This window comes from Lytechinus pictus, chromosome 8 (genome assembly GCF_037042905.1).
Source record: "Lytechinus pictus isolate F3 Inbred chromosome 8, Lp3.0, whole genome shotgun sequence".
Classification (NCBI taxonomy): Eukaryota; Metazoa; Echinodermata; class Echinoidea; order Temnopleuroida; family Toxopneustidae; genus Lytechinus; species Lytechinus pictus.
In genome coordinates, this window is record NC_087252.1 from 39,249,070 (window position 1) to 39,276,969 (window position 27,900).

At 36.5% G+C, this 27,900-nt stretch overlaps 1 protein-coding gene across 3 annotated transcripts in view; it reads left to right on the forward strand.

Annotated features, from left to right (window-relative positions):
• The first annotated feature begins 7,601 nt into the window (after positions 1 to 7,601).
• The window catches only part of LOC135155196 (double-strand break repair protein MRE11-like), a 31,624-nt gene continuing 11,325 nt past the window's right edge, over positions 7,602 to 27,900 (forward strand). For 2 of the 3 annotated variants that reach the window (XR_010294522.1, XM_064104063.1), the window contains exons 1-10: positions 7,602 to 7,684; positions 10,055 to 10,126; positions 11,057 to 11,201; positions 12,498 to 12,658; positions 13,240 to 13,327; positions 14,062 to 14,203; positions 14,728 to 14,842; positions 16,625 to 16,810; positions 19,582 to 19,747; positions 22,752 to 22,832. Coding sequence is in view for 2 of the 3 variants with exons in the window: in XM_064104063.1 (XP_063960133.1) it covers positions 10,074 to 10,126; positions 11,057 to 11,201; positions 12,498 to 12,658; positions 13,240 to 13,327; positions 14,062 to 14,203; positions 14,728 to 14,842; positions 16,625 to 16,810; positions 19,582 to 19,747; positions 22,752 to 22,832 (1,137 nt within the window). In the remaining variant the exon portion in view is untranslated. Of the gene's footprint in view, positions 7,732 to 10,054; positions 10,127 to 11,056; positions 11,202 to 12,497; positions 12,659 to 13,239; positions 13,328 to 14,061; positions 14,204 to 14,727; positions 14,843 to 16,624; positions 16,811 to 19,581; positions 19,748 to 22,751; positions 22,833 to 27,900 lie in introns of all 3 variants that reach the window. The other variant, XM_064104064.1, reaches the window with a different exon arrangement.

Genomic DNA, 27,900 nt, shown 5'->3' on the forward strand with positions numbered 1-27,900 from the left:
AGTGATAAGGGAGAGCCCCTCCCTCAATAAATTTATGGACCCTGGAATTTAATAGAGTGCCAGTCACACGGGCGTTCTACTTACTTCAGTGGCTGTTGCGATTTTACAAGTGGCACTCTATCCTCAGATTGGAGGTTTGGGGTCGGAGTCTGGTGTGACTGTAACAAGCCAAACAAAATTGTTTGATTTCCTTGTTCAACATCCTGCCTTCTCGGTAAAAATGTCACATTTCCTAGTTTATCCTCACCGGATTTGTATTCTTTTTTTTTTAGTTTGAATATGAAATACAAACGGTTTTGAAATAATTATCCTTAGGCCTATTTGGTAGAATTTAGCATGATACCCAGAAAAATATTTTTTTCATATTTTATCTTTTCACCTTCCATACCCTTCCCTGTAATATCATTCGCTCGAGGTTTAAAGAAAACGTTCTGCCTAGGCGCAGTTGAGGATGTTTAAAATAACTTAAAACATTATGTTTTAGAATCGTTCTTTTCTTTTCATATTATATTTTGCTTTTTTTTTTTTACTTTTGCCCTTTCTGTACAGGATTGTTCATCTTTGTAGCCTACACATTGTGCACCCCCCAAAAAAAAAAAATTATAATAATAATGAATAAATGAATAATTAAATAAATATATTAAAAATGAATAAATAAATATATATATTGGAGCTATGATACAGGTATAACAGATAATTATAGTCAGTGAATAAATAGGTAATTAGAATTAATTAATAAAAAATTATTGATCAATCAAAAATGATGTACCAATGCTGCTTTGGTATAGGTCGACCTACTTAACTTCGAGGAATGTAGCTCGCCAGTATGGCTATTGCTAAGGTCAGGAATAAATATTGGCCAGCCAAGTATAGGCCTATCATTTCAAATATGACAAGACGATAAATTATATCAATTTGTAACTCGTTTGACACTTAATGACACTTCCAAGCTTCATTATTTTTTATTATTATTTTAATCAAGGGTTAGTCCACCGTCCCCCAAAAGAGGAGCCCATGAATAGATTACAAAATGAACAATCATATAATACTGAATATTTTACATGCACAACAAAAAGTTGTAACATGATTAATTTCCGCTTGTATTTGCAAATGACAGTGATGCCATTTTCTGTTACACTCATAACATAGTTGGGGAAAAAATGCCCAACTTTTAACCAAACCTGGGCAACATACTGTCAACACAACTATTGGTTAAAATCTGCCCAAATTTGGTAACAAAAACTAATAATTGGATAATAATTGCCCAGAATATATATATTTTTTACCAACATACATTAACTATAACACAGTGGACAGTATGTTGCCCAACATTTTAAGTGTGTATCCAACTAAAAAGGGCTGATGGTGTCAATAGTCACTGTTGTATTTTTTTTACTCAATATTTTTCATTCAATTCAATTTCATCGCGATACATGTAGCTCGATGGAAACGATTTCATAAAGGACTTGCAACTGTTGTAATTTTGTCATTATGGCACCTACCATGGTAACAGGGCTCAGTAGCCAATCAGAATCAAGGTTTCCGTGGTAGTTGCCATAATGGCAAAGTAACAGTTGCAAGTCCTTTATGAAACGGGGCCCAGGCGTACTAGTGAATCATAAAAATTTGAAGGGGTCAGACATGATACATGTAATATACGGGGCAAAATTTCTAAAAAGCTACGAGTGAGCGTAGCGGGAGAGAAAATAAATAGCTTTTTGATACAAGAATCGCATGTTGCGATCGATTTTGACATCGGGCCTAATTTACAGAAAAATATTATATTCACCATTTTTCATTTCCCTTTCTTTCCTTGGTTATCCATGGCCCCCAAGCCCCCCCCCCCCCCAAAAAAAAAATAATAAATAAAATCGGTTACGCCAGTGATTTTACCGTTACTTTTTAGTGGCGTAATAAGCTCACAATTTGAGGGGGCGAGATATAAAGCCAGTTACAGTGATAAATAGAGACTTGCAAAATTTATGTTCTAGTAGAGACTGGATTGCCCCCCCCCCCCTCCAAAAAAAATTTTTTTTTTTTTTATCACAATAGCTAGCTTTGAATATTGAAATATTTTCTATAATTGAAAGACATTTTTCTCAAGTCGAAGCAAAGATGTTATAAGATTTATGTTTATTGTCTGTTTGATACAGGGGCGGAGCCAGAAAATTTTGATGGGGCGGGGCAGATCAGCTGAAGATGATGTAATTATTTTTATCAATACATTGGCGTATAGCTAGGATTTTTTCCAGGGAAATGGGCGCACTGGGGGGGGGGGGGTCCTTGCTTTTTAATGGGGGGAGGCAACAATTTTTGTCGGTATATGTGTCACAGGGGCGGATCCAGCTTTCGCCAGTAGGGAATGGGGCCGGAAATTATTTTCCCCGATCGGTCGCTTAAAGTTTATTTTTGTTTCTTTGAAGGGATAGTCCTCACAGTCACTTCTTATCTATATACTTATTATAAAAACATCATAAATATGAAATAATCTTATAAGCCCTATATAAAAAAAAAAAATTGCGAGCGCGAAGCGTGAGCTATTATTTATTTTTTGTTAAACGTTCATGTATTTTGTCCTGAAAATTTAACATTCTGGGCAATGTTTGTGATCTTAAACAAGATGCATATGTAACTAGATAATTACCGCAAACGTCAAGCGCGAGCAGAAATTTATAATAAAAATTGTTCTGGCCTGATCGGAAAGGGGCCTGTTAAGGACTGTTCGCAGTTACCCATGAAGACAATACATATTTCAACGATTAAATAATGCGAGCGCGAAGCGTGAGCTATTATTTATTTTTTGTTAAACTTTCATGTATTTTGTCCTGAAAATTTAACATTCTGGGCAATGTTTGTGATCTTAAACAAGATGCATATGTAACTAGATAATTACCGCAAACGTCAAGCGCGAGCAGAAATTTATAATAAAAATTGTTCTGGCCTGATCGGAAAGGGGCCTGTTAAGGACTGTTCGCAGTTACCCATGAAGACAATACATATTTCAACGATTAAATAATGCGAGCGCGAAGCGCGAGCTGAAAATTTTGGACATTCCGACCTAATTTTTTTTTGTAATTCCAAGCACTTTTTGTTATAATGAAATGTATAGGTATGTAACTAAACAATAATTTATGTGAGCACAAAGCGCGTGTGGAAGAAAATTGAGATTTTAGACCTAAAACGGGACACTCTATTCACGTTTCTAAAATCATGAATAGGATGGATAAGTGGGCATGTTGGGTATTTTCCTACATTAATAATGCGCCAAAGAGCGAGCAGAAAATTACTGATATTCTGATCTTAAACTGGATAATCTAACGGCACGTTTTAGATAAAGAACAAGATGTCCATATCAATAAAACATGCGTGCGCATGTTTTAGATTTATACCTAGAATCTGGGCATTCTGTATAGATTTTTTAATTATGAAGATCAATAATGCCAGCTCGAAGCGCGAGCTGAAAACATTTATATTACGATCTGAAAAAAGGGTCAATATTTACGCACTATTTCAGGCACTGTGTAGGATTGTGAACTGGATGTGGATCACACTTAATAAATGATGTGAGCGCGAAGCGCGAGCTGATGTTTTTTAGATTATTATTTTGACCTAGGACCGGGACATTCTAAGGACATTTTGTCATCATATGAATATGGTGACTATATCTTCTTATTATTCCTAAGCGCGAGATGAAACTTGTCGATATTCCATTCTGAAAAGCGCCAATTTAGTTATTGGGAATTCATGAAAATTTTATCTTCTTATTCATTAATCTAATATGCTTAATGAGAGTGTGGAATTTGTTGATATTAAGGCTTGAACATTTGACATTTTACGCATTTTGTAATCATGGATAGGACACTTGGGTTAATACATTTTAAACAATTAATGCGAGCGCAATCGCGAGCCGATTTTTTTTTCATAAACTGTAATGAAATGGGGATTTAAAGTAGCTTGTTATAAAATTCACCGATCAAAATGCGAGCGCGCAGCGCTATAGTTGATTGGCCTACGTTAACAATCACATATGAAAAGGGATATTTTGATAAATTTATGGAATACAGGAAGACAATAGGAACTTGGCAAATAAAATAATACTGAAATGAGCTGAAAATGTTGGTATTTAAACCACAAAACGGACATTTTACAGATCACTTTTGAAAAAATAAATTTGTAAAAAAAAAATTATAATGAAAGCTCGATGTCCGAGCTGAAATATGTTTTGTATATTGACTTCAAAACTTGATATTTTAAGCTCCATATCAGCCGATATTGAGCAACATTATGATTCTCATCGAACAGGCAATCCAAGCGCGAAGCGCGAGCGAAATTTGAACATAGTGACATGAAATATTTTTTCGCAAGTCTTCCCCTCACCTTATTTTATTCGATCGTCTTCCTCCTCTTATTTTCCTCTTCTTTTTACCTTCTATCTTTCCCCTTCTTTATTTCTCCCCCCTCCCCGTACCCGTAGCTACGCCCCCGGGCTACGCCCCTGATTAAAAGACTTCTATTTAGTACACTCATATTTCACCCCTTTCTCTTCTTCCCTTTTTTCTTCACTTTTCCTTTTTTTTCTCCAAAACTGCGTTTATCTCATGTTCCCTGCTCAAATCGCGATGGATCTTTCCTCAGTCGCATTTATTGAGTTTGAATGAATCCATCGCAACACATTGTAAGACGTCCTCCTATACACTGTCAGTCTGTACAATGTATGTGGTCCTAAAATATGAAGAAGGCTTGGCTGGTCATCCTTGATTAAAACAATATAAATATTGTCATTCTTAATTCAAGGCGATTTATCGTCGTGAGAGGACAGTCAATGTGGGTGGCCAAATCGCGAGTGCGTGTCGATCATGCCTCCTCCACTCGACCCCTCCCCCTTTCTTCTCTCTGTTCCTTTCGGAAAAAAAGAAAAGAAACAAGCGCACATCGGTCGTTTGGTCATCTCCCAGGTCAGTGAAATATAGTCTCAGAAATTATACTTTTTATTCGGTGTCCGATGTGAAAATTTCCTTCCATTCTTTCTTTTACTACTCCCATCCACCCTCCCCTCCCCCTCTCTCTCTCTATTATTTTGTCTTATTTGGTTCTTTAGCCGCCTCCCCCACCTCCCTCCCCTTCTCTCTCTCTATTCTTCATGCTTATTTGGATCTTTAGCCCCCCCTCTCACCTCCCTCATGATCACCCTCTCTCTCTTATCTCTCTTCCTCCCCTCCCTCCCTCTATCTTTTTATCTATATATCTATCTATATATCCATCCATCGATCCTTCCTTCCATCCATCCATCCATCCATCCATCCATCCATCCATCCATCCATCCATCTATCTATCTATCTTCCTATCCATCTATATATCTTTCGTTCTATCTATCTATTTCCCTCTATCTATCTATCTATCTATCTATCTATCTATCTATCTATCTATCTATCTATCTATCTATCTATCTATCTATCTATCTATCTATCTATCCATCCATCCATCTATATCTATCTATCTATCTATCTATCTATCTATCTATCTATCTATATCTATCTATCTATCTATCTATCTATCTATATATATATATATCTATCTTTCTTTCTATCTATCTATCCATCCATCCATCTATCCATCCATCCATCCATCCTTCCATCCATCCATCCATCCATCCATCTATCTATCTATCTATCTATCTATCTATCTATCTATCTATCTATCTATCTATCTATCTATCTATCTATCTATCTATCCATCTATCCATCCATCCATCATTCCATCCATCTATCTATCTATCTAGCTAGCTAGCTAGCTATCTATCTATCTATCTATCTATATGACATGATTGTCTGTTATGATAACATAAACATATAACAATCTATTTAAATTTGAATTAGATACCATACCCGAGGGAAATTACTCGAATTTTTGTTTAAGAAAAAAAAAAAAAGATTGTTGTAAAAAATAATAGATTCTATTCGGCATGATGTGACCTAATGTTGGTCATATGAACAAGAAATGAACAAGAAACTTGTTCATTTTTTTATTAAAAAAGTGCCCATCAGTATGGTCTAGGGGCAGCTGAACGGTTTTGAAAGTGGGGGCGGGGGGGGGGGGCAAAATGACAGTCAGATGGTTGTTAACATAATACGTTTTGTATCTGGAGAATAAGAAAACTGAAATTATTCTCATCACAACAAGTTTAAGCAAGAAAGCTGGTGGTTGGGTTTGTTCCTGCTTTCCCAATTTTTCTTCAAAATAATGCAAAACTTGAGGACGCTAATAAAAGACCCCAACGAATTTCATCAAAATAATCTAATAGCTCAATAATTGCAAAACTGCATGAGGGACTGTGCACACCCGCAGCGCAGCGTGTGAAAGCACCAAAATGGCGTAAACGGTTGAAATGTTTAATCTCTGCATGCAACCAATTATCCCATTTGTTTGCGATTAGGAAATATTTTGAAAAAGTTGCAGCATCAAAATTGGAAAATATGTAAAAATATAGAAATAAGAGACTTTGAGCGATTTTTTTTAATTCAAGTATATATGCATACCACTGTCACCGTAAATGCACTAATATTAGACCCCTGTCATGCAAATTTACTGAGATGTGAAGACGGGGGATACGTGATTACGTGATAGCATGAGGAAGAACAACCCCATTTTGAGTAGGCCTACCGACTCAGGGGGGGGGGGGTGGTATGGGAATAATAATTCCCGGTTTGAGCTTATAAAGGAATTGGAGTTCAAGTGGGAGCAGGAGTATTCAATTTGTAACATGATTACGAGAGATAGCAGCGAGTGAGGTAAATAATAGTAGTAAATGAAAGAAGTGTCAGCCCACCCAGCCCCCCCCCCCGTTTCCGAGGCCCCTGGCCTATATACATCCTGAACTGACCTCTTAAAACAGATGTGAACCGTGCTGAACTTCGATCCCCCCATTTAAGGGGGGGGGGGGGGATACGCTCGCCGCGATTGCCTTAGATTGGTAAATATGCAGGGCCCGTAAAATATTCAGAAAACGTCACAACCCCTTTCCTTAATTTCTTTTTCTTTTTTTCTCCCTGTTTTCTTGGTTGTGAAACTTTTTAATTGAATTATTCATTTATTTTGTTTTATTTTATTTCATTTTATCTATACGCTGGCCAGTGCATTTAGGACACCAGTCCACCGTCCACCACTTCATTAACCATGGCCCTGGAAAGCGGGGGGGGGGGGGGGGGGGGGGGGGGGAGGGGTGTTGAAGCACCCCAAAATTTTTCCTTGGGGGTACTGGTGTATTATTCTCCATAGGCGACCCCCAGGTATTCTGGAAGGTGTGTACAAATTGAAAAATGTAACCAAAATGTAATTGTAGTTGAAACCTTTTTTAATTTGTTTTACTTTATTTATTTATTATTATTATTTTTTTTTGCTTTTCATAATTTCTCTGGACCAAATTGAGCTTCAGCTTGCAGTGATACCTTTATTTTTTCTTTCTTTCTTTGCTTTTCAAATTTATATCAGCACCCCCAGTAAAACAAAATCGTTCCCAGGGCCCTTCAACCAACATGCAGTTTGCAAATTTACGTTTTATTATTTTGATCTTCTACTGTACTGGCATACCGTAGAGGGCTTGCTGTAAAAATTTGCATTGCGGGAAATTTGGGAACTCGTGGGAATCCCAGGCCAGAGCCGAGAGAGTGACAACAAACTAACGGTGGTATGGTATTCTGATAATCTGTAAATGGAGTGTTTTTGAAAATCGAAGTATGTATTTTTTGCTAATCCAGATTGTGATCATTATGTAGCTTAAAAAAGAGATGTGTTTTTGTTAAAATATCATTCATGGAAACATTGAATTACGGTGACACTCACAGACGCAGTGCAGTCCCACTAACTGGATTTTGTGTAACTAAAATGTAACTTCTGGCTCCGGCGCCGCGAAGCACGAATTCCTCAACCAAATCGAATAAGCCTAAGTTAGATTTATGATCTAAGTCCCTGCGGTTTCTTTTTCGCTCTCGTTTTGCTGCAAGATAAATCACATTTAACTTTAAGATGGATAGCATGATTGATGGGCAGTGGATGTTCAACGTGTTCAAGTTCAACTTCAAGGAGGTCGATGACACTCTAGGCGACACCCCAATACTTACCCGTGCTAATAAACTGGGACTCCACTCACGCGCGTTTGGGCCTCCCTAGCTTAGAACTAAGCACTAATATCACCTTAAAAACTAAATCTACAAGGTATGTATAATCTATTTATAACTTTAATAATGTTTAATCGGTACTCACCGGTTCTTTTGTTGCATTTTCAGACCATTTCTCACAATTCTTCGTAAATATTTGCGGCAAATTTTGTCGCCATAGACAGCTTAGCGTCCATCTTTATTGATAAATGGAGCGCCCTTTACGATAGTTGTTAATGCCGCGGATAAATCGTTAGGCATTTTGGCCTGTGTTCAAGGCGTTCTTTCTGTTTTATTTTTTATATTGAAGATTGTGCATTTGTTGAATAGCGCCGTCTACGTCAGGTATGAGATCGAGTGTATAAATACACTCTTCCAAAATAATTATGATTCCGACCTGGCGCTGTTTAACTTCAATCTCTTTCACCTAAATTAGCGATGAATGCTAGCATTATAAAATATATATTATTAACGTCTGACGAAAAGAATAACCAACCGATCAGCTGACGAGAACGCGAATCACGTGATCTTCATATCAGCTTCGATCGCGAGTCAGAAGAGAAGAGCAGCTGCCCAGAAAATCAGGAAAAAGCCGTGAAAATGTAAGTTCCCCTTCATTTCTTTCATTTTTTGTTGTTGCTAACGATGCATTTACACTATAAAATTATAATTTAAATAAGAGAAAGGAATATAGCTTGTACTTGTGATATAATTGCCTAAATATCCTGTTCTCAGAGATTTCTAACCAAAAATACTACTGATGTCGCCTATGAGGTCCATACATGTAATGTTGGACCTCATTGGTACTAGGAGTGGTCGATGACGATGTCAAGACAAATGAATGAAAATGTCAATGACTTGATGAAACTTAACTAAACTTAAGTCTAAAATCCATTTATTGTCAATCGACTCAGACATCGCTCACTCATTTGTTTGTGCGGCCTTATCGTGAAATTTGTCATCTCTTGTGTGTTTGCGCTCGTTGTGTACAAAGTCAATGGGAGCGGAAAGAAGTCACCGCCGTTGACGAAATAAACGGCAGTGAATGGACTGGTGACATAAACCACGATAATGCCGTTTGTGCACTAAATACTCACAAGTTTGTCTTCAGATTCTACTTTTTAAAAACTTTGCTGAAAAAAAGTTACAGACACAGGTGAGTGTCGAGTCGTGTGACAAGACAACGGTTATCACTTGTGTCTTGTCTTGTCTCTTGACAATGTAAATAGAAAATTAGAAAATCGTAAAAATTGAATTATTGTATTATTCAAACAATAAAAAACAAAAGAAATAGTGACATCATCGACTCTCTCATTTGAATATCACTGAGCATAGAATTGTTTTGTGAAAAATTAGCGAAACTTTAAAATGTCATAACTTTCTTATTTTACATCCGATTTTGATGAAATTTTCAGCGTTATTCATGTTTTATTTTTCTCTATTTATTCAAATCAATTTTTTTCTGGGGTGGACTTGACCTTTAAGCCTTAAGGTTGGCTGAATTTGTTGCATGCTCTTCCTCTCTAAAATGGCTGCAGAAACATCATATTATAATTTTCCAGATGGACTAAATTGTATTAGATCTGGGTATGTAGCATTAAACAATATTTGTAATCAATGATAACGTTTCGCACAATCACAAACAGGGTCCCGTTTCACAAAGACTTACAACTATTGTAACTTTAACATTATTGTAACTTCCTCAGAATCTTTGATTGCGATTGTCTGCTTAGCCATGTTACCATGGTAGTTACCATATGAACAAAGTTACAATACAGGTAGTTGCATGAAACAGGTCCCAGTTGTGCCTAATTGTACATTGGATAGTAGCCTATGTTGTTTGTAACAAGGCTCTATAATTGTGATTAATCTTATTCATGATAATCTGTGTCATATTTCAGGAGAACGACAGAACCTGCAATGGCCAATTCATCCTCTGAAGATTCCGATCAGGAGGTTCAGCAACTACCTGGGTATGCACTTCTATTTCTTATCAAAACATCAGAACGAATAATAATAATAATAGTAATATTCTTATTATTCCTAATCAGCATATTGTTGTGTTAAAAAGTTCAAAACCTTGTAGTAAAACAACTAAAGGAATTTGAGGATGGCTCAGAAAACATTTGATGAATCTGAAAGCTTAATTTTGGAGTTATGACATTAGTGGCGTTCTTTTTACGATCTAACATCAATGTACATTGTAACTAGTCATTTTTACTACATGTAGCTTACTCTAAGAAAAGTAGTTTATTATAATATAAAGAACCATCTCTTCCAAATTTCGTATCAAATTGGTTCACAAGCAGATGGTCTATTTCTCAAGTTGGCTATCCCTATCATGGCTAAACCCACTTGGTCCTCTCTGAATTTGGTTCAATAACCATTTGTTCCAATTATTACAGTCTAATGCTCACTCAGTTTTGGTCTACAAGTGTGCACTGGTATAACTTCACCTTGCCTGCTTATTTTGTACTCTGTCAAATGTCTGTTCATCAGATCAAATAGACACGGTTAGACCAAGTGGGTATTGGATGAATGCGAATAGCCTTACTCAAAATTAAACCTAAATTCAAATGGGCTAAATGTCATTTAGACTAGAGTATTAGACCGAATAGTTTGAGGCAAACTAGGATGAGACCAAATGGGAAGTAGACAAAGCGGTTGTTCAAAAAGTGACACTTATTCCTGGGGCTACTTTACACAACTTAACTGCCTAAATCTGCCACATTGGATAAGCTTTAACATTGCAATGAATGGGGATTTTCCAGGACTCCTTTTCGAGTTTTTAGGGCTCTTTTGACCATTTTGGGGTGAAATTGCCCCTAGTCCCCTTGTCATTTTCCCTCAAGTGTCAATATGCCATCTCCCACTACTGCATATTTTCACTGTTGATATTTCAGAAACCTTGATGATGGCGATGCGAACACTATCAAGATCATGGTAGCTACGGACTGTCACATAGGATACATGGAGAAAGATAACATCCGACACAGTGACTCCATCAATACGTTTGAAGAGATCCTGCAGCTGGCTCGCAAAAACAAGGTAAGAGATGATAAAGCATTTAAGAGGCACTGCTTATCTAGTTGTTTATCCAATGGCATACTATATATTAACTCAGCTATAGCTCCAGCTGCTAAAACCCCCATTCCACAGAGATCAAGACAGCTGAAAGACCTTTGAAAGACCATGAATTTTGGTTGATCTTTCAGAGGTCTCTCAATGAACCTACAATGGTCTTTGAGGTCTTTCACGAGTCCTGACCAATCTTTCAGTGGTCTTCGTGGTCTTCATGGGCTCCAAAACTTTTTGAAACGGTTCAAAACAGTCTTACAACGGTCTTACAGGAAAATGGTCTTTCAGTGGTCTTTCAGCAGTCTTTCAGTGGTCTTTCGATGAACTTTCAAAGGTCAATAATTGTCTTTCAATGATCTTTCGACAGTCTCTCAAGATTTTTGCGGAGATCACTGTAAGACTCATGAGAGATCATTGAAAGATCATTGAAAGATCACTGAAAGACCAGGCAAAGTCCATGGAAAGTATTCTGAAAGATCACTTGTTGTATAAAAGATCTCTAAAAGACTATTGAAAGATCTCTATAGGACTAGTCTAAGACCAGTAGGACAAGAAATATCCATGAGTCTTTCAGAGTTCTTTGAGGGGTCTTTCTGAGCCATTCCACAGAGATGACAAATTTCAGTGATCTTGAAGACCGCTGTAAGACTTCACAAATTGCAAGTCTTTCAGTGGTCTTTCAACGGTCTCCATTCTGTGGAATGGCAATTGATGCACTCAAGGAATTAATCCTGCCTTGGACCCATTCACCTTGCCTGGGTTGAGTGCAGCACAATGTGGGTAAATTTCTTGCTGAGGGAAAACATGCCATGGCTGGGATTCAAACCCACGTCCCTCTGATTGAAAGACAAGTGTTGTAACCACCAGACCACAACGCCCCCACATAAAAATCAACTCAAAATTGATAATCCCTCAGAAGTTTTAGAATTGTAATGAATTGAAACAAGGGGTGTGTGAAGTTATAAAGTTAACCTATGATCGCTATATCGGAAGGGAAGCATTTTTCAGTGGTTCCGACTCTTGGCTTTTAAGCATTGGATTAAGGGTTCAGTTCACCGGGTACCCATTCACCTCACCTGGGTTGAGTGCAGCACAGTGTGGGTAAATTTCTTGCTGAAGGAAAACCTGTCCCTCAGATTGAAGACGAGAGTCCTAACCACTAGACCTCAATGCCCCCACTTAGTACCTTGAGCAGTGAGTACTCTGTAGCCGGCTTTATAAGTTCATAGTTGCATTATTATATCTGCATTGACCTTTCTGTTTCAGGTTGACATGGTGTTACTTGGTGGAGACCTGTTTCATGAAAACAAACCTTCCAGGAAGTCCTTGCACGGGGTCATGACCCTGTTCAGGAAGTACTGCATGGGGGACAGACCGGTCCAGATTGAGTTTCTCAGCGATCAGAGCGTCAACTTTTCAGCCAGTCCGTAAGTATAGTTGGCTGGCAAATTTTGGTGTTTCGTAGTGGATGTGAACGATTTGCACCCTTTTTGCGATGTCAATCTTTTGTGTTAACCCTGTGACATAGGTAGGCCCAATGAGTCAAAGTGATTATAAACCTCATTTAAACACTTTGATATGCTTTCCCTGGGATCCCGGCTTGTAGATTTACAGATTCTTTCTTGCTTTAGGAATTGTTTCTTAGTTCAATATTTCTTGAATTTTCCATTCTCACTTGGTGTGCATCATGGGTGGAAATCCCAGGGGAGACGCAATATCAAATGTCCCCCCCTACTAATTTTGGTCTTTTACTATGGAAGGAAATACATCATTCAAAATCGAAATAAAACATGTATTTTGGATGACATGACCTTACTTTTTTGGGTGATAACCTTTTTTTTTGGGCTTATCAAATTTTCCAGCCCCTTGTCCCCCCTACCTTTGGGGAGAGATTTCCGCCCTTGGTGTGCATTGACAATTAACAAACTGTAGGGAAAAGTTTGTAATGTGATCCTCATTTATCAAAAGATTTTCAGTGTTGGCGATCGTCTCTCTTGTTCACCACCAGATTCCCCAATGTGAACTATGAAGATCCGAATCTGAACATTGACATGCCTGTCTTCTCTATACATGGAAACCATGATGATCCTGCTGGGGTGAGTTCACATAAACTAAAACAAAACGTGATATTGACCATTGATCACTACTGTGGTCTGCCCCAGTCTGAACCTTTCCAACAATCACTCTATCCAATTATCACCTTTCTGATCAGCACAAATCTCCCCATTGATAAAGAAAAAGGATATGAACATATGACGTAAACGCGTAAGCACTGGATACCAATTGTTTTTTTGTCCTCCATCCCTGTCAAGCAGGGAGAAAAAAAAAACTACATGTACATGGCGGCGCGGGGCAAATTAGCCCCCAAAAGCCCTGGAAAATGCAAAATAGCCCCCCCCCCAAATAAAAGCCCTGGAAAATGCCATCGGGTGTGTAAAAAAGTTATTTTCTTCCCTGGTGATGTTGGGGGCAGAGGGCGGTGGGGGGGGGGGGGGGGGGGATAAGGCACATTTCTCCACCAATTTCCAGAATAAAATATATGAAATAATGCAGTATAGAATTCGTCATTCATATTAATGTGTAAGTTAGACTTATACAGCACCAAATGAGGCTAAAATATTATTTTCGTTGTAAATTCACTATGTATTATTTTAACAAGTTCTTAGATATATGAAGTATCGCAGTGACATCGTATCACCTTCTGGACATACATGTGCATATATCAAATCGTTAAAGGATTTTCTAAATCCATCTATTTTAGCCTCTATACATACATACATACAGAATGAATGAAAATAAAATAATCCTTTTCATCTACTTGCTTTTACAGTTGGGTAATCTGTGTGCTTTGGACATGCTGAGTGTGTCGGGTTTGGTAAACTACTTTGGTAAGAGTACCTCACTGGAATCGGTAGAGATCTCACCCATCCTTCTTCAGAAAGGAACGTCCAAGCTAGCTATCTTCGGCTTGGGTAAGGTTCTAATAACGATTAGGGTCCCGTAACTCCCGTTACATAAAACTTGAATGCATTTTTTGTTCTGTAATCATTTACAATGCTACATTTTATTGATATTATCCTGTAGAATTTCATTTGTCACTGTTTGTATATTTTTTATGATTGATCATACACAAAGAAAAATTGGCCCCATGCCCATGAACACTCACTAAGCTCTAAGTAACAGTCCCAGTTGACTTTACAATAATGTAGATGATTATGTATCAAATCATCAATATATTATCCAAATAAATTCTTTAAAGTATTCAGGGATAGTGGCCAATGAGATGCTTCAACATCATTGATGGTAATCTTTGTTTTTAGTGCCCTCTTATAAAAATCATCATAGTCTGACTAATAATTATATAAAATACATAGAAACATGTATTAAGTGCTGTATGAATATAAGTATTATTAATATTATCATTATTATTATTGTTATTATTGTTGTTGTTATTATTATTATTCATTATTAAGGATTCTGGTTTGTGTGGTTACAGGTTCCATTAGAGATGAACGTCTTCATCGGATGTTTCTATCGGGGAAGATATCCATGCTGAGACCGAAGCAGAATGCGGATTCCTGGTTCAATATCTTTGTCATTCATCAAAACAGGTAATATTTTTATTACTAAATGCTGACAATATGTCTATTCATTCAAAGAGAGACTTTATTAACTTTCTTTTTTTCTAATCCTGGTGGATGTTTCATAAAGCAGTTTGTAAGTTATGAGCAACTTTTTGAATGACTGATGATACCTTCTTGTTGTAAATGATACAGACCAGATTTTCATTGGCGTTGATGTAGTCCATAAGAAAGGATTGCCAGTCGTCCGAAAAGTCACCCGTGACTTACAAACAGGTTTATGAAACACCAACCAGATTTTAAGGATTGCAAATTTTCACTGATGTTTAGATTATTGTCTAAAGTTTTACTTGTTGAAAGCCCCTTTTTGTCTCACCTGCATAGCAGAGTGAGACTATAGGCGCCGCTTTTCCGACGGCGGCGGCGACGGCGGCGGCGGCGTCAACACCAAATCTTAACCTGAGGTTAAGTTTTTGAAATGACAGCATAACTTAGAAAGTATATGGACCTAGTTCATGAAACTTGGCCATAAGGTTAATCAAGTATTACTGAACATCCTGCCTGAGTTTCATGTCACATGACCAAGGTCAAAGGTCATTTAGGGTCAATGAACTTAGACCATGTTGGGGGAATCAACATCAAAATCTTAACCTAAGGTTAAGTTTTTGAAATGTCATCATAACTTAGAAAATATATGGACCTAGTTCATGAAACTTATACATAATGTTAATCAAGTATCACTGAACATCCTGCATGAGTTTCACATCACATGACCAAGGTCAAAGGTCATTTAGGGTCAATGAACTTTGGCCGAATTGGGGGTATCTGTTGAATTACCATCATAACTTTGAAAGTTTATGGATCTGATTCATGAAACTTGGACATAATAGTAATCAAGTATTACTAAACATCCTGTGCAAGTTTCAGGTCACATGATCAAGGTCAAAGGTCATTTAGGGTCAATGAACTTTGGCCAAATTGGGGTATTTGTTGAATTACAGCCATAAATTTGAAAGTGTGTTGGTCTAGTTCATAAAACTTGGACATAATAGTAATCAAGTATCACTGAACATCCTGTGCGAGTTTCAGGTCACATGATCAAGGTCAAAGGTCATGTAAGGTCAAAGAACTTTGGCCACGTTGGGGGTATTTGTTGAATTGCCATCATATCTCTATAAGTGTATTGGTCTAGTTCATAAAACGTGGAAATAAGAGTAACCAAGTATCACTGAACATCTTGTGCGAGTTATAGTAGTTTTCAAAATCAGCACTGCTGCTATATTGAATCGCGTGATGCAGGTGAGACGGCCAGAGGCATTCCACTTGTTCTTCTTTGTTGTTAGTCACGTTCTTTAAATTTCCTTCTCTCTTCTCTATTATCTTCTTTACCGATATGTTGCCTCAGTTGGTAGAGGGTTCACCTCACAACCGGGAGGTCGGGAGTTCAAACCCCGGCCGCGTCAGACAAAAAGATGTTTGAAGATGGGAGTTGCTGCTACCCTGTTTGGCATTCAATGATTTAAGGGATAGAGCAACATCAATCTGGCGCTGCTCACTGGCTGCCGGGCCCTTGATCAATTGAATCATCGGATGTTTTCATTTCGAACAATAAAATAAGGATTTCCATTTTATTTCATTTTGTTTATCGTCAAATATTACAGAGCAAAGCATGGTGAGCATAACTACATCCCCGAGAAGTTCCTTGACAATTTCTTTATTTTTGTGTGTTCTCTTCTTCTTCTTTTATTGGTTAATTAATCTTCATCTTCACCTTCTTTGTTGGTTTAACCTTCAAACCTATTTCCCTTACAGAGCGAAGCATGGTGAGCACAACTACATCCCCGAGCAGTTCCTTGACAACTTTATAGACCTGGTTATTTGGGGTCACGAGCACGAATGCCTGATTGACCCCGTGTGGAATGCATCACAGAATTTCTTTATCAGTCAACCTGGTAGTAGTATAGCCACATCATTATCGCCGGGCGAAGCAGTGCCAAAGTGAGTTCAAGCTTTCATTTTGTAATTTTCCTCTTGTTGAACTTAAACTTTTGTAGTTCAATAAGTTCTCCAGACATTCACAGATTATCAAAACAATGTGCCATTGTGGCACTGCTGATTACATAATTTTCAATTTGTCAGGAGTCCCAGCCCACCAGGGAAATCAGGGAAAATTATTGTACTTTTTTCCGGTCAGGGAAAAATCAGGAAATTTGATAGAAAATACCTCAAATCAGGGAAAAATGCCTCAAATGAGGGAAAAATCAGGGATTTTTGATCAGCCTAAAAGTTGAAAGCACGGTAGTCAGTCAGACTCTGCTTTATTTCGTTGCATATCAAAACAACATCCATTGAATGACTGGTTATGGTGGTACTAATTAGTTTTACATTATTGTTTTATACTGAAAATACATGTAATTCAATGCAACAACTTAAAGAACATGCGAAACTGGGAATAGGTTTAACTAAGTATCAGGGAAAAATCAGGAAATTTTGTTTTCTTGAAAAGCTGGGAACCCTGATTTGTGTAATTTCCTTGTTTCCCTCTCGTGAAAAATCCCAAAATTTTCCATAACTTTGTAAACGAGTATAAATCACAAAACATTCCGTAACTTAGTAGGAAAGTGCTGTATCAATGCAACAAGTATGAAAATTCCATTGTCAAGTGTGAATCAATGTCAGAGTTCCTGTATCAGGCATCGCAAAACTTTATAGTCATCATACCGTTGGTCACATCACTGTCATTGGACAGAGATATTGGGTCTTCACTAGCATCCTACAGAGATTGAACAATTCCAGTTTTTCTTAACTCCTCCTTGATGATCTCTACCTCATTAGCTATGATCTCTCTGGTGCGAATGAGACACTGAGCATGCACAGGTTTGATGGTAGCCATGCAAAGAGACAAGCGAGATGTGATGGCATCCGCCTCAAGCCTCTGACCAACAATTGATGATACGTTCTCTGCAAACCACATCAGGAATTTGTACTTGCCGTTCACCGTGGTGTCGAGAGGTTGTATTTCGTCCGTGCATGTAGGTGGAACAAAGACTCACAAACCACTGGCTTCAGCTATTGCTTGATACATTTCCTCAGTATGATATGCAGCAAACACATTGGAAATCAGTAGTTGGAGGGCAGTGGTGTTCAGTCGTTCTCGAGTCCAACAAGCATAGGATATGATGACCTTTTTTATCTAGTCAACCATGGTCTCACTCGTGCTCCAATGACTCAAGTTAGAATATCTACCGCAGCACAAGTCCAACATGTCAATTCATCAGTGGGTTCCGGATCGGGAAAAGTGTCTCCAATCTTTCTGAAATAAGCTTTCCCCATGCCTCTGATGATTTGTTTACCAGTCTTTTGCCAGTCCGGAGAAATGTCTTGCAGTGGAAATAACTCCATTCTTAGCAGCATACTCTCCTTGCCTGGTGCAACATTGACTGGAGTAACCACCATAAAGCCCTTATTTTGGATCCACATTTCCGCTGCAGATTTGAATTTGAATTCAAATTTATTTGATTTATTTCATTTTTATATCCCTTTTTTTCAACATACAAATCAGAGATACATAAATACAAATAAATTACATAAATCAATACAAATCAATCATAAATCTAAATACAAAAATAATGAGCTTACATGTACACTTGCAAATTGGTAATAACAATGGCAAACAATAATACAATAAACAAATATAGATATATCAAACATTTTTAAAAGTATGTGAATAGTTGTATGAAAATAAATGAAAACAAAGAGACAAGCTAAGAAGCAAGGCTTGTATAAATCTGATCTCTCGAACAGAACGTAATTATTAAACGAACATTAGTAGGAGATGTATGTAAATATGAGGTAGATCCTGAGCTTTGATCCGCTCGGTCATCCCCTGCCACTTGTTTCAAAATCTCCTTAATTGCTGATCTGATGGAGGCGTGATCTAGACTTCTATCATTCAAGGACTTGCTTTCACGTTTCAGCAAGATTTGGAGATTATCCATCTTGGAAATTGGTTTAAAATATCGAACCATGACCATGGTTGAAAGTAAAAGGAGTTCAGGAAAATAGACAGGTACAAACATGCTTGCACACATGTTCCATATGATGGTTTCCCATGGGACTTTTGACATACGTACATACACGTAGTAAAACATCCCTTGACAAACATCATAGCATAACATAGGCATGATATATATTTACAAGAAAACAATCAGAGAGCAAAGGGGCAAGTAAATGAACAGATAATTAGCCAAAAATGTACACCTCCTCTCTGCCTCCTCTGCCTTTCAACCCAAAGACATATGGGTCTGTTGCAGGTTCATGGTAAGGTCATGAATTGCACTTCTTTACCTCTTAATCCTTAGACAATATAACCATGTTGAACTAGAAAAATATATACACAAGATCTCTATTTACCTCGTGTCCTTTGGATATTACAATATATTTCCCTTTTTTAATAACTCTCCCTGCCTTTTAACCCAAAGATTGTAGGCCTGATGCATGTTCATAGTAAGGCCATGAAATGTATCAAGCTTTTCTTTTTCAACTCCTTTGTTTGGACAATATCACTGTGTTATATCAGGAATACATACAAATCTGTATTTACATAGTTCCAGTGTGTTATATTTTGTTTCCTATTTATTTATCACATACTATATTTTTCTACCGATAGATAGGCCTATGTGAGTCATGAAATGCGCTGTATTGTCCTTGTTGCGTCATGGATATATTACATTCTATTTCTCTTGCCTTCTCTACCTTTCAACCCAAAGACACGTAGGTCTGTTGCAGGTTCGTGGTAAGGCAATGAAATGCACTAAGCTCAAACTTGAGACCGTCAGGCCATTCTATCTTGAGGACATCACCCTCCAGGATACCACACTCGATCCAAACGACGTCAAGATCTCAGAGAAAACAATCGCATTCTGCACTGAAAAGGTAATGGTGGCAGATGCAATGCCTTGGTTATTTTATCTGCAGTGCCCCTATGCAGCCTGTAAAAACTTTTATTCTTGAAAAAGGTTTCAATTATACCATGGTATTAAACCATGGTTACGCAGATTTCACCTATAATCGTGCTTCAATTAGGCGCCTTTTGCCAAAAGAGTGCATTTACATTTGGACTTTTCTTAGTGTACAGAATGAAACAAAAACAGAAATAAGTGTAATTGTGTTCACAAATCTATATAAACAATGGTTTTGAACCATAGTGCAATTGAAACTTCATTTGATAATATGGGCCATTGTATGCCTTCCACTGATAAAAGGAAGCAACTCAGTGGAATGAGTTTTTTGGTAAAAAAGGAAATGTTTCATTGTTTTATGGGAAATATATACAAATACCTGCTTTTGAAAAGTCTATGTATCAGAAATTAGGGGCTATGCAACTCCAATTAATTTAGCATCATGGATGGCATACAGAATATCTGAAGTGAAGAAGAAAAAATTGAAAAAAAAATCAGAGCCTAGAGTTCCTTTTGTCAGTGGACGGCATTGTCATATTGTACAATCTTCTAAGAGAGGCAAGCTCTGTGCAGATATCGTACTTTTAGCGGCCTCCAAAAAGTTTGAAAACTTTTCCAAGGTCGACCATAGCCCATAGGCTTATCATAGATGGCATTGCATGATAAAAATGATCATTTGAAATGCAGACCAGAGTTTAGACAATATCATACATTCACAATTTAGTTTGTAGTTTAATTTAGGAAATATATTAAACAGTCTACAAATAGTGAATAGGCATGAGTGCGATGGTGCGAGATTTCGCACGAGGTAAAAGATGCGTTTCTTTCACTGAATACGAAATCTCGCACCATTGCAGGAATAAGAATCTTCGCTATTTGTGTTGTACGATGCCACGGAATTTAGCAAAAATATGAAAAAACAAGAGTTTTTCCCTGTAGTAATCTATGAATAGGGAGCAAAAATGTTGAAAGCGAAAAGCCAAATCCCACAAGCGCACATGACCTAGGGCAGCATTGCGCATTTAGCCAGCAGGCTATACGCGTATTTCATCTTCATTTTTTTACTGAGTGCAATGAATTGAATCGCATTGTGATGTCACCTCCTAAAGCCGTGCATCGGTACATTTTGGATGGTACGTCGTGTGTGCAACGGTACGAATGTTTGACATTCAGCCTCCCGTTTGCTCGCGTACAACAAGCTAAGTAGGCGTTGTACAATACATTTGTATGGATGTGATGATAAAGAGGATCCCTACAAAATAAAAATAAATTATGATTATGATGATTTTACATGTTCGACAACGAATCAAACTAAGTTTGTCTGTGGGGTAATACAACCGGTTCCATGACATTTGCTCCGGCGACAATTGCTCCGATTGAAAATCTGCATGTTAAGTCAAACATAAAACCTAACCTCCAAAACGAAATAAATCCTACTGTAATTCCTATCTTTGCATTATTCAGAACCAAAAACTCTATTACAATCCTAACTCTAAACCTACACGTATGCCCTCTGAGATATTAAAGGACAAGTCCACCCCAACAAAAAGTTGGTTTGAATAAAAATTAAAAAAAATCCCAATCATAACACTGAAAATTTCATCAAAATCGGATGTAAAATAAGAAAGTTATGACAGTTTAAAGTTTCGCTTAATTTCACAAAATAGTTATATGCACATCCGGGTCAGTATGCAAATGAGGGAACTGATGACATCACTCACTCACTATTTCTTTGTATTTTATTATATGAAATAATAATTTCCTCATTGTCCTACGAAACAAATTTTTATTTATCCCTGAACATGTGGAATTACAATTATTTAACATCTTGTGTTTCAGTCAAGTTGGTCCTTACTGTCAAATCTATAAAAATTGAAATGTTGTATAATTCAAACAATAAAAAACAAAAGAATTAGTGAGTGGGGGACACCATCGATTCTCTCATTTGCATGTGACTAAATTGTGCATAACTATTCTGTGAAAAATAAGCAAAACTTTAAGATGTCATAAATTTCTTATTTTACATCCGATTTTGATGAAATTTTCAGCATAATGCTTGTCTGATTTTTCTATATTAATTTAAATCAACATTTTTCTGAGGTGGACTTGACCTTTAACCCTATCTTACTTGGGCTATTTCGGACCAGTATATACTGGGGGGGTCAATTTGACCCCCCCTCAGATCTCAGCCGCTGATTGCGCGATTGCCGCGAAAATTTGCACACGTGTAGAGCCGGATGTAAACTACAAGACTGTATAGAAAAATATTCAAAATATTAATTGTTTATATTTTTTTATTAATCAATTATGCAAATAAGCGTATGAAATTTGCCCTAAATTTGTTTTTTTGTGTATGTTTTTGCCTTTAACTCAATTTATATAGCTAGAAGAATGCTAATTTTTGGTGGGAGTATCAATTATTACATTTCTAACAAATATCTAAAAAAAAATTGCAAAAATATGTTTAATTTCTTATGTATTTTATTGTTTTTAATTCTTATATGTATTTCTTTGTTTTTTCAAACCTTTGTTTTTTATTGTTTTTTCCAATGAACTGTTAGGGACCCTTTTGCGATCATAAATAGCATAAAATAAATCCATTAAAACCAACAAAAGTGAAAATAATCATACATTTATGATTTTTGGTTGAAAAACACAATTTGCATTGACTTTGTACACGGAATCAGGTTTTTGAGCAATTTCGGGTCTGACATGCACTTACAAAATGTTGCGTAATTTCGGAACCACGTACCCGGGCGTCGCAAATTTGGTCTCAAAAGATGCGCAAGACTTGAAAGTAAAAAGTCAGCGAGCGGTGCGGTAAAAGAATTTGGCGTGACGGCGTAGTGACGAAATTTGTCGAGGGGGGGGGGGTCAAATTGACCCCCCCCAGATTAATAAGGGTTAAGACAGGAGCTAATGCCATGTCACAATAAAATCAAGTTCTCATTACAGGTCTATTGCTGTTTTCTATGCAGGTTGAATCTTTGATACAAAAAGCAGCTGATGAACACACAGGGAACCGAAAGCAGCCAGACCTCCCTCTCATTCGACTTAGGGTAAGCTGAAACTTTGTCTAGTTTCCATGACGGAAGCTATTGTTTATTCAAAGAGAGATTTAATTATTGAGATTTATATTTAGAAACTTTTACTTCTTAAAGCAAGTTTGTAGATCTCTTATTTCCTTTAATGTATGCCAGGGTAGTCTATGCCAATTGCTCTTTGTAGTTGATAACACTTACATTATATCGGTATAACTGCTTAGAAATTTACACCTGATAATGATCTTCGTAATAATATTATTTGAAATGTACAATTTATTTTGTTTTGCACAGTAGATTATTTTATCGTATATGTTCTTTACTCACTGGTTTTAAATTTGAATTAAAATCCTATAGTCTTTTTACATCGTCCTCCCAGTTCCAATGGGCTTTGGGTGAAACCAGTTGTGGGAACGATCTCAAAATGACTTTTTACAGAATTTAATATAATGATCACCAAAGTGTCTGTTTGTATGAATAAAAAATATGTGCCAAAGGATTCTGGAAGAAATTGTGTAATTGCTGAGAAATAAGCAAAATAAGCGCGGATTCTGTCACTTCCGTCGGGTCTTTATTCCAGCAATAATAATACACTGTCCCACATGTGCCTATCTGTGTTGGCGATCTTCAGTGTGATCGTTTTTTAGCTTAGATATTATGATTTCACAAAGTACAGTTTTTTTTTATACGGCGCTGTTTACTGTATGGACCGTGCAGTGTTTGTTTAACCGTTTGAACAATCATGTTTAATTTATTGAAAATTAGATATTGAAAATTAAACTTTAAACACTTGTTTAAACTGTTTGAACAATTGCTGTAGGGTTCGTATGGTGGACAGCGTTGTATATTTTTTTTACTGTGTACTACACCAGCCACATTGCCTAGCAAATAGTTTTTCCCAGATATTATAATTTACTTTAAAATGAGGTGGTACAGAAGATTGATGATATGGAGTTTTCTTCCCCCTTCTGGAAGTTCTCTCACATCATATATCATCAAAATGATACTGAAAATCTACTATGAAACCTATTTTTACCATGTTATATCATGTTGATTGAAAAACGACTTAGAGATTGAATTAAAGTTTTCATTTTACACTGCAAAAGAGCCTCGACCTTCTTAGGCATAACATACCGAGTTGTATTTCATATAATTTTTAGTATCATAAAAATGGTGCATTTGGTATTTATAATCTATATTATCTGCATTTACCACAGAGAGCTGCTATCGTCATTTCATTATATTTTAATGATCGTCTTGAGGGATCATTTGATTTTTCCAGTGTTTTTAAAAATTGAATATAATGCATGATGTATTACACAGTAAAAACGCTGTTTAAGATTTTGTGCGGCGCTGTTTCCTATATGAGCCTTGCAGTGTTTGTTTAACCTTTTAAACAATCATGTTTAATTTCATAAAGATCAGATATTGAAAATCAACTTTGTTGCTTAAGATTTAAACACTTGTTGAGCGATTGCTGTGTGGTTCATATGGTGAACAGCGTTGTATAATTTTTTTTTTATGTGTAGGCCCACTCAGTGCGTCAATCATACCTGGAACATCCAAGCATTTTCTATCCCTTTAAATCATTTTTTTCTTGCTCATAATACAAGGGGTGCTGGTTTGCTCATGCTCTTGTGTGGTTCGGTTCCTTGCCGTATTTATGTTGCATCGGACGTTCATAGCAATGACAAGTTTATATGTACGGCACCCGTTATTTCGCTATTGATTGCTCTGCACGCATGGCAACGAAATCACTATGTGATTATGATTTGAATTCTTCGCAATCACGAGCATTGCGGGTTTTTTTTTTTTACATTTGATTGTTGCCTAAATTGTAGGGTTAGAATGACGCACTTAGTTATAATCTGTAGAAGGTCTTTGCAGACTTTATGCTAAGCATGCATGCTCAAATTCTATTAAGTTCATCTTTCATTATTTGAATAAATGTTAAACATCTTGATTCTTGAGGGCTTTCTCAACCGGGATGTATATTTCTTTTTGGTTTCTGAACCATGGTGACCATCATTCCAAAAGGTCATGATATGTCATCGGTTTGTTTAGGATCCCGTTCGGATCTGTTTTTGGTTTCTATTTATTTGTTAATTGGAGGTACCTGGCCAATGCCTAATGTATTGTTTATTGCCGCCAATCAAGCACATTTGCCGTTTTTTCTCATTTTTTGCCTTTTTGTGTGATTGTTCATGTGTTACTGTGTGTCCTGTTTTGTCTTGTTTTTTGTGTAACTGTTCTTCAAATTCTATTCCACTTTTCTTTCCTGAACTATGGCTGCTAACACCAATGCTCCATTTCACTACTTGGATAATGATGAATTATACGACGCTTTTCAGTCTGATCTAGATACCAATTTCAATGAAAATTCAAATAAAGCTTTTCACAATTTCGTTGCCCAGTCCATGAACTCCCAAAACAATAATCTTGATTCTGTCTCCGATCCAAATGATAGTACCTATCAGCATGCACCTTCCTATTATTTTTCAGAAAGTCAAGTTGCAAGTAAACATTTAAACAACAGTAAAGATGATTTTTTAATGTTACATTGCAATATTCGCAGTGCCAATAAAAATTTTGATGCTTTGCATTCCCTTTTACTTAATTCGAAACTCAACTGTTCAGTTATAGGTTTGTCAGAAACCTGGTTTACTTCTGGAACTGATTTAACATTTTTTTCACTTCCTGGTTATAATTTGATTACGAATAATAGGACAGAAAAAACAGGTGGCGGTATATGTTTGTAGATTTCTGAACGGTACGAGTATAGGCTGAGGCCAGAATTGAACCGCCTGAATAACTCTATAGAAAGTTTATTTATTAAAGTAGTTATTCCAAATGATAAAAACATTGTAATTGGGGTTATTTACAGACCTCCAAACTATCTTCGTGATGACTTTTTGAACAATTTAAATGAATTACTAAATCACCCCATCATGCTTCATAAAAACTGCTTTTTACTAGGGGATTTTAATGCAGACCTCTTAAAATATGATTCAGATGCATTCATACAAAAATTCATGGATTCATTTCTTACTGAGGGTTTTTTACCAGCAATTACTAAACCTACCAGAATTTCTACCAACTCGGCCAGTCCTATTGATAATGTCTTTACAAATGTACGACTTGCGCTGTCATCTGGCATAATTCTTTCCGATCTATCTGACCATTTTCCAATATTCCTCCATTTCCAACTCAATAATGGTTTCTCGGCAAACTCGGCTTCTTTTCACATACAACGTGATTTTTCTGAAAGCAATATAGAACATTTTATGCAAGAGCTAGAAAACACAGACTGGTCTGGAATCTACACTATAGAAAATGCAAATGATGCCTTTGAATCATTCATGAGCATAACATCTTCTAAGATGGATCACTGTTTTCCTTTAATCCGAAAAAAAAAATCTAACTACAAAAAGATTCCAAGGTCCCCATGGGTCTCCAAGGGTATTTTACGATCCATTAACAGGAAGAATAATCTTTATTTGAAATCAATTGTTAAACCATGTGATAAGAACAAGAAAAAGTACAAAGATTACAAGAAAATTCTTACTGGTATACTTTGGAAAAGTAAAAAAAAGTATTTTTGTAATCAGTTTCAATTATTCAAAAATGATATACAAAATACCTGGAAAATAATTAAGAATGTTTTGCATGGTAATTTAAAAAAATTTATTGTTTCAAAAATAAATGTTGATGGCAAAATTATAGAAAATCCACTTACTTTGGCCAACACTTTTAATGATTATTTTTCCAGTATAGGCCCAAATCTTGCCAGACTCATTCCAGACTCTACAAAACACTTTACTGATTTTCTTCATGACCCCAACCCAAATTCAATATATTTTTCTCCTACAGATGAGGCAGAAATTGCGGATATAATTCATGGCTTAAAAAATAAGCAAAGCTCGGGACATGATGGCATCAGTACATTTTGTTAAAAAAGAATTGTAATACCATTGTTAAACCCTTGGCATATATCTATAATTTATGTATGTCTACTGGGATTGTTCCTTCATCGCTGAAACTAGCTCGAGTTATACCTGTATTTAAAAAAGGTGACAGTACTGCGTTAGGTAATTATCGACCCATATCACTGCTGACCTGTTTGTCTAAAGTACTTGAAAAATTGATATTTGTTCGTACGACGAAATTCTTTAATTTGCATGATTTATTTTATCCCTTGCAATTTGGTTTTCGTGAAAATCATAATACTACACATGCATTATTAACAATAGTTGATAAGATTGCCAGCAGAATCGACAAGTTTCAGCATACTGTTGGGGTGTTCCTGGACTTCTCCAAGGCTTTTGATACCATTAATCATGAAATTTTATTACACAAACTTAATTACTATGGAGTCAGGGGAATAGCCTTGGAGTGGTTCAGGAACTACCTAGACAATAGAAAACAATTTGTCTCTTTCAAAAACTTTAACTCCGAAACAAAACTTGTTATTTGTGGGGTTCCGCAAGGCTCTATTTTGGGTCCCCTACTTTTTCTTATATACATAAATGATTTTTGTAAGTCCTCCAATAATTATCCTTTATTCTGTTTGCTGACGATTCTAATATTTTTTTCTCCCATAAGGATCCACGCCATTTGCTTGCCACCATTAATCACAAACTAGTACATGTATCTGAATGGATCAAAGCTAATAAACTATCCCTTAATCTCCAAAAAACAAATTATATGCTCTTTAGTAATATCATAGATGAACTTCCAGGTAATATAATTTTCGAAAATACTAATTTACAAAGAGTTGGCAGTACTAAATTTCTTGGGGTAACCATTGATAATAATCTTTCCTGGAAAGAACACGTTGATCACATTTGTAAAATTATTTCGAGAAATATTGGTATCATAAACAAAGTAAAATTTTTCTTTCCCACTCATATACTATTTAATTTGTATTCAACTTTGATCCTGCCTCATTTAAACTACGGTATAACAGCATGGGGGAATTGTGCTGACTGCCTCCTGAACAGAATTTTACTTTTACAGAAAAAGGCTATTCGTATTATTTGTCATGCAGATTTTCGTTCACACACTGACAAACTTTTCTATAAATATA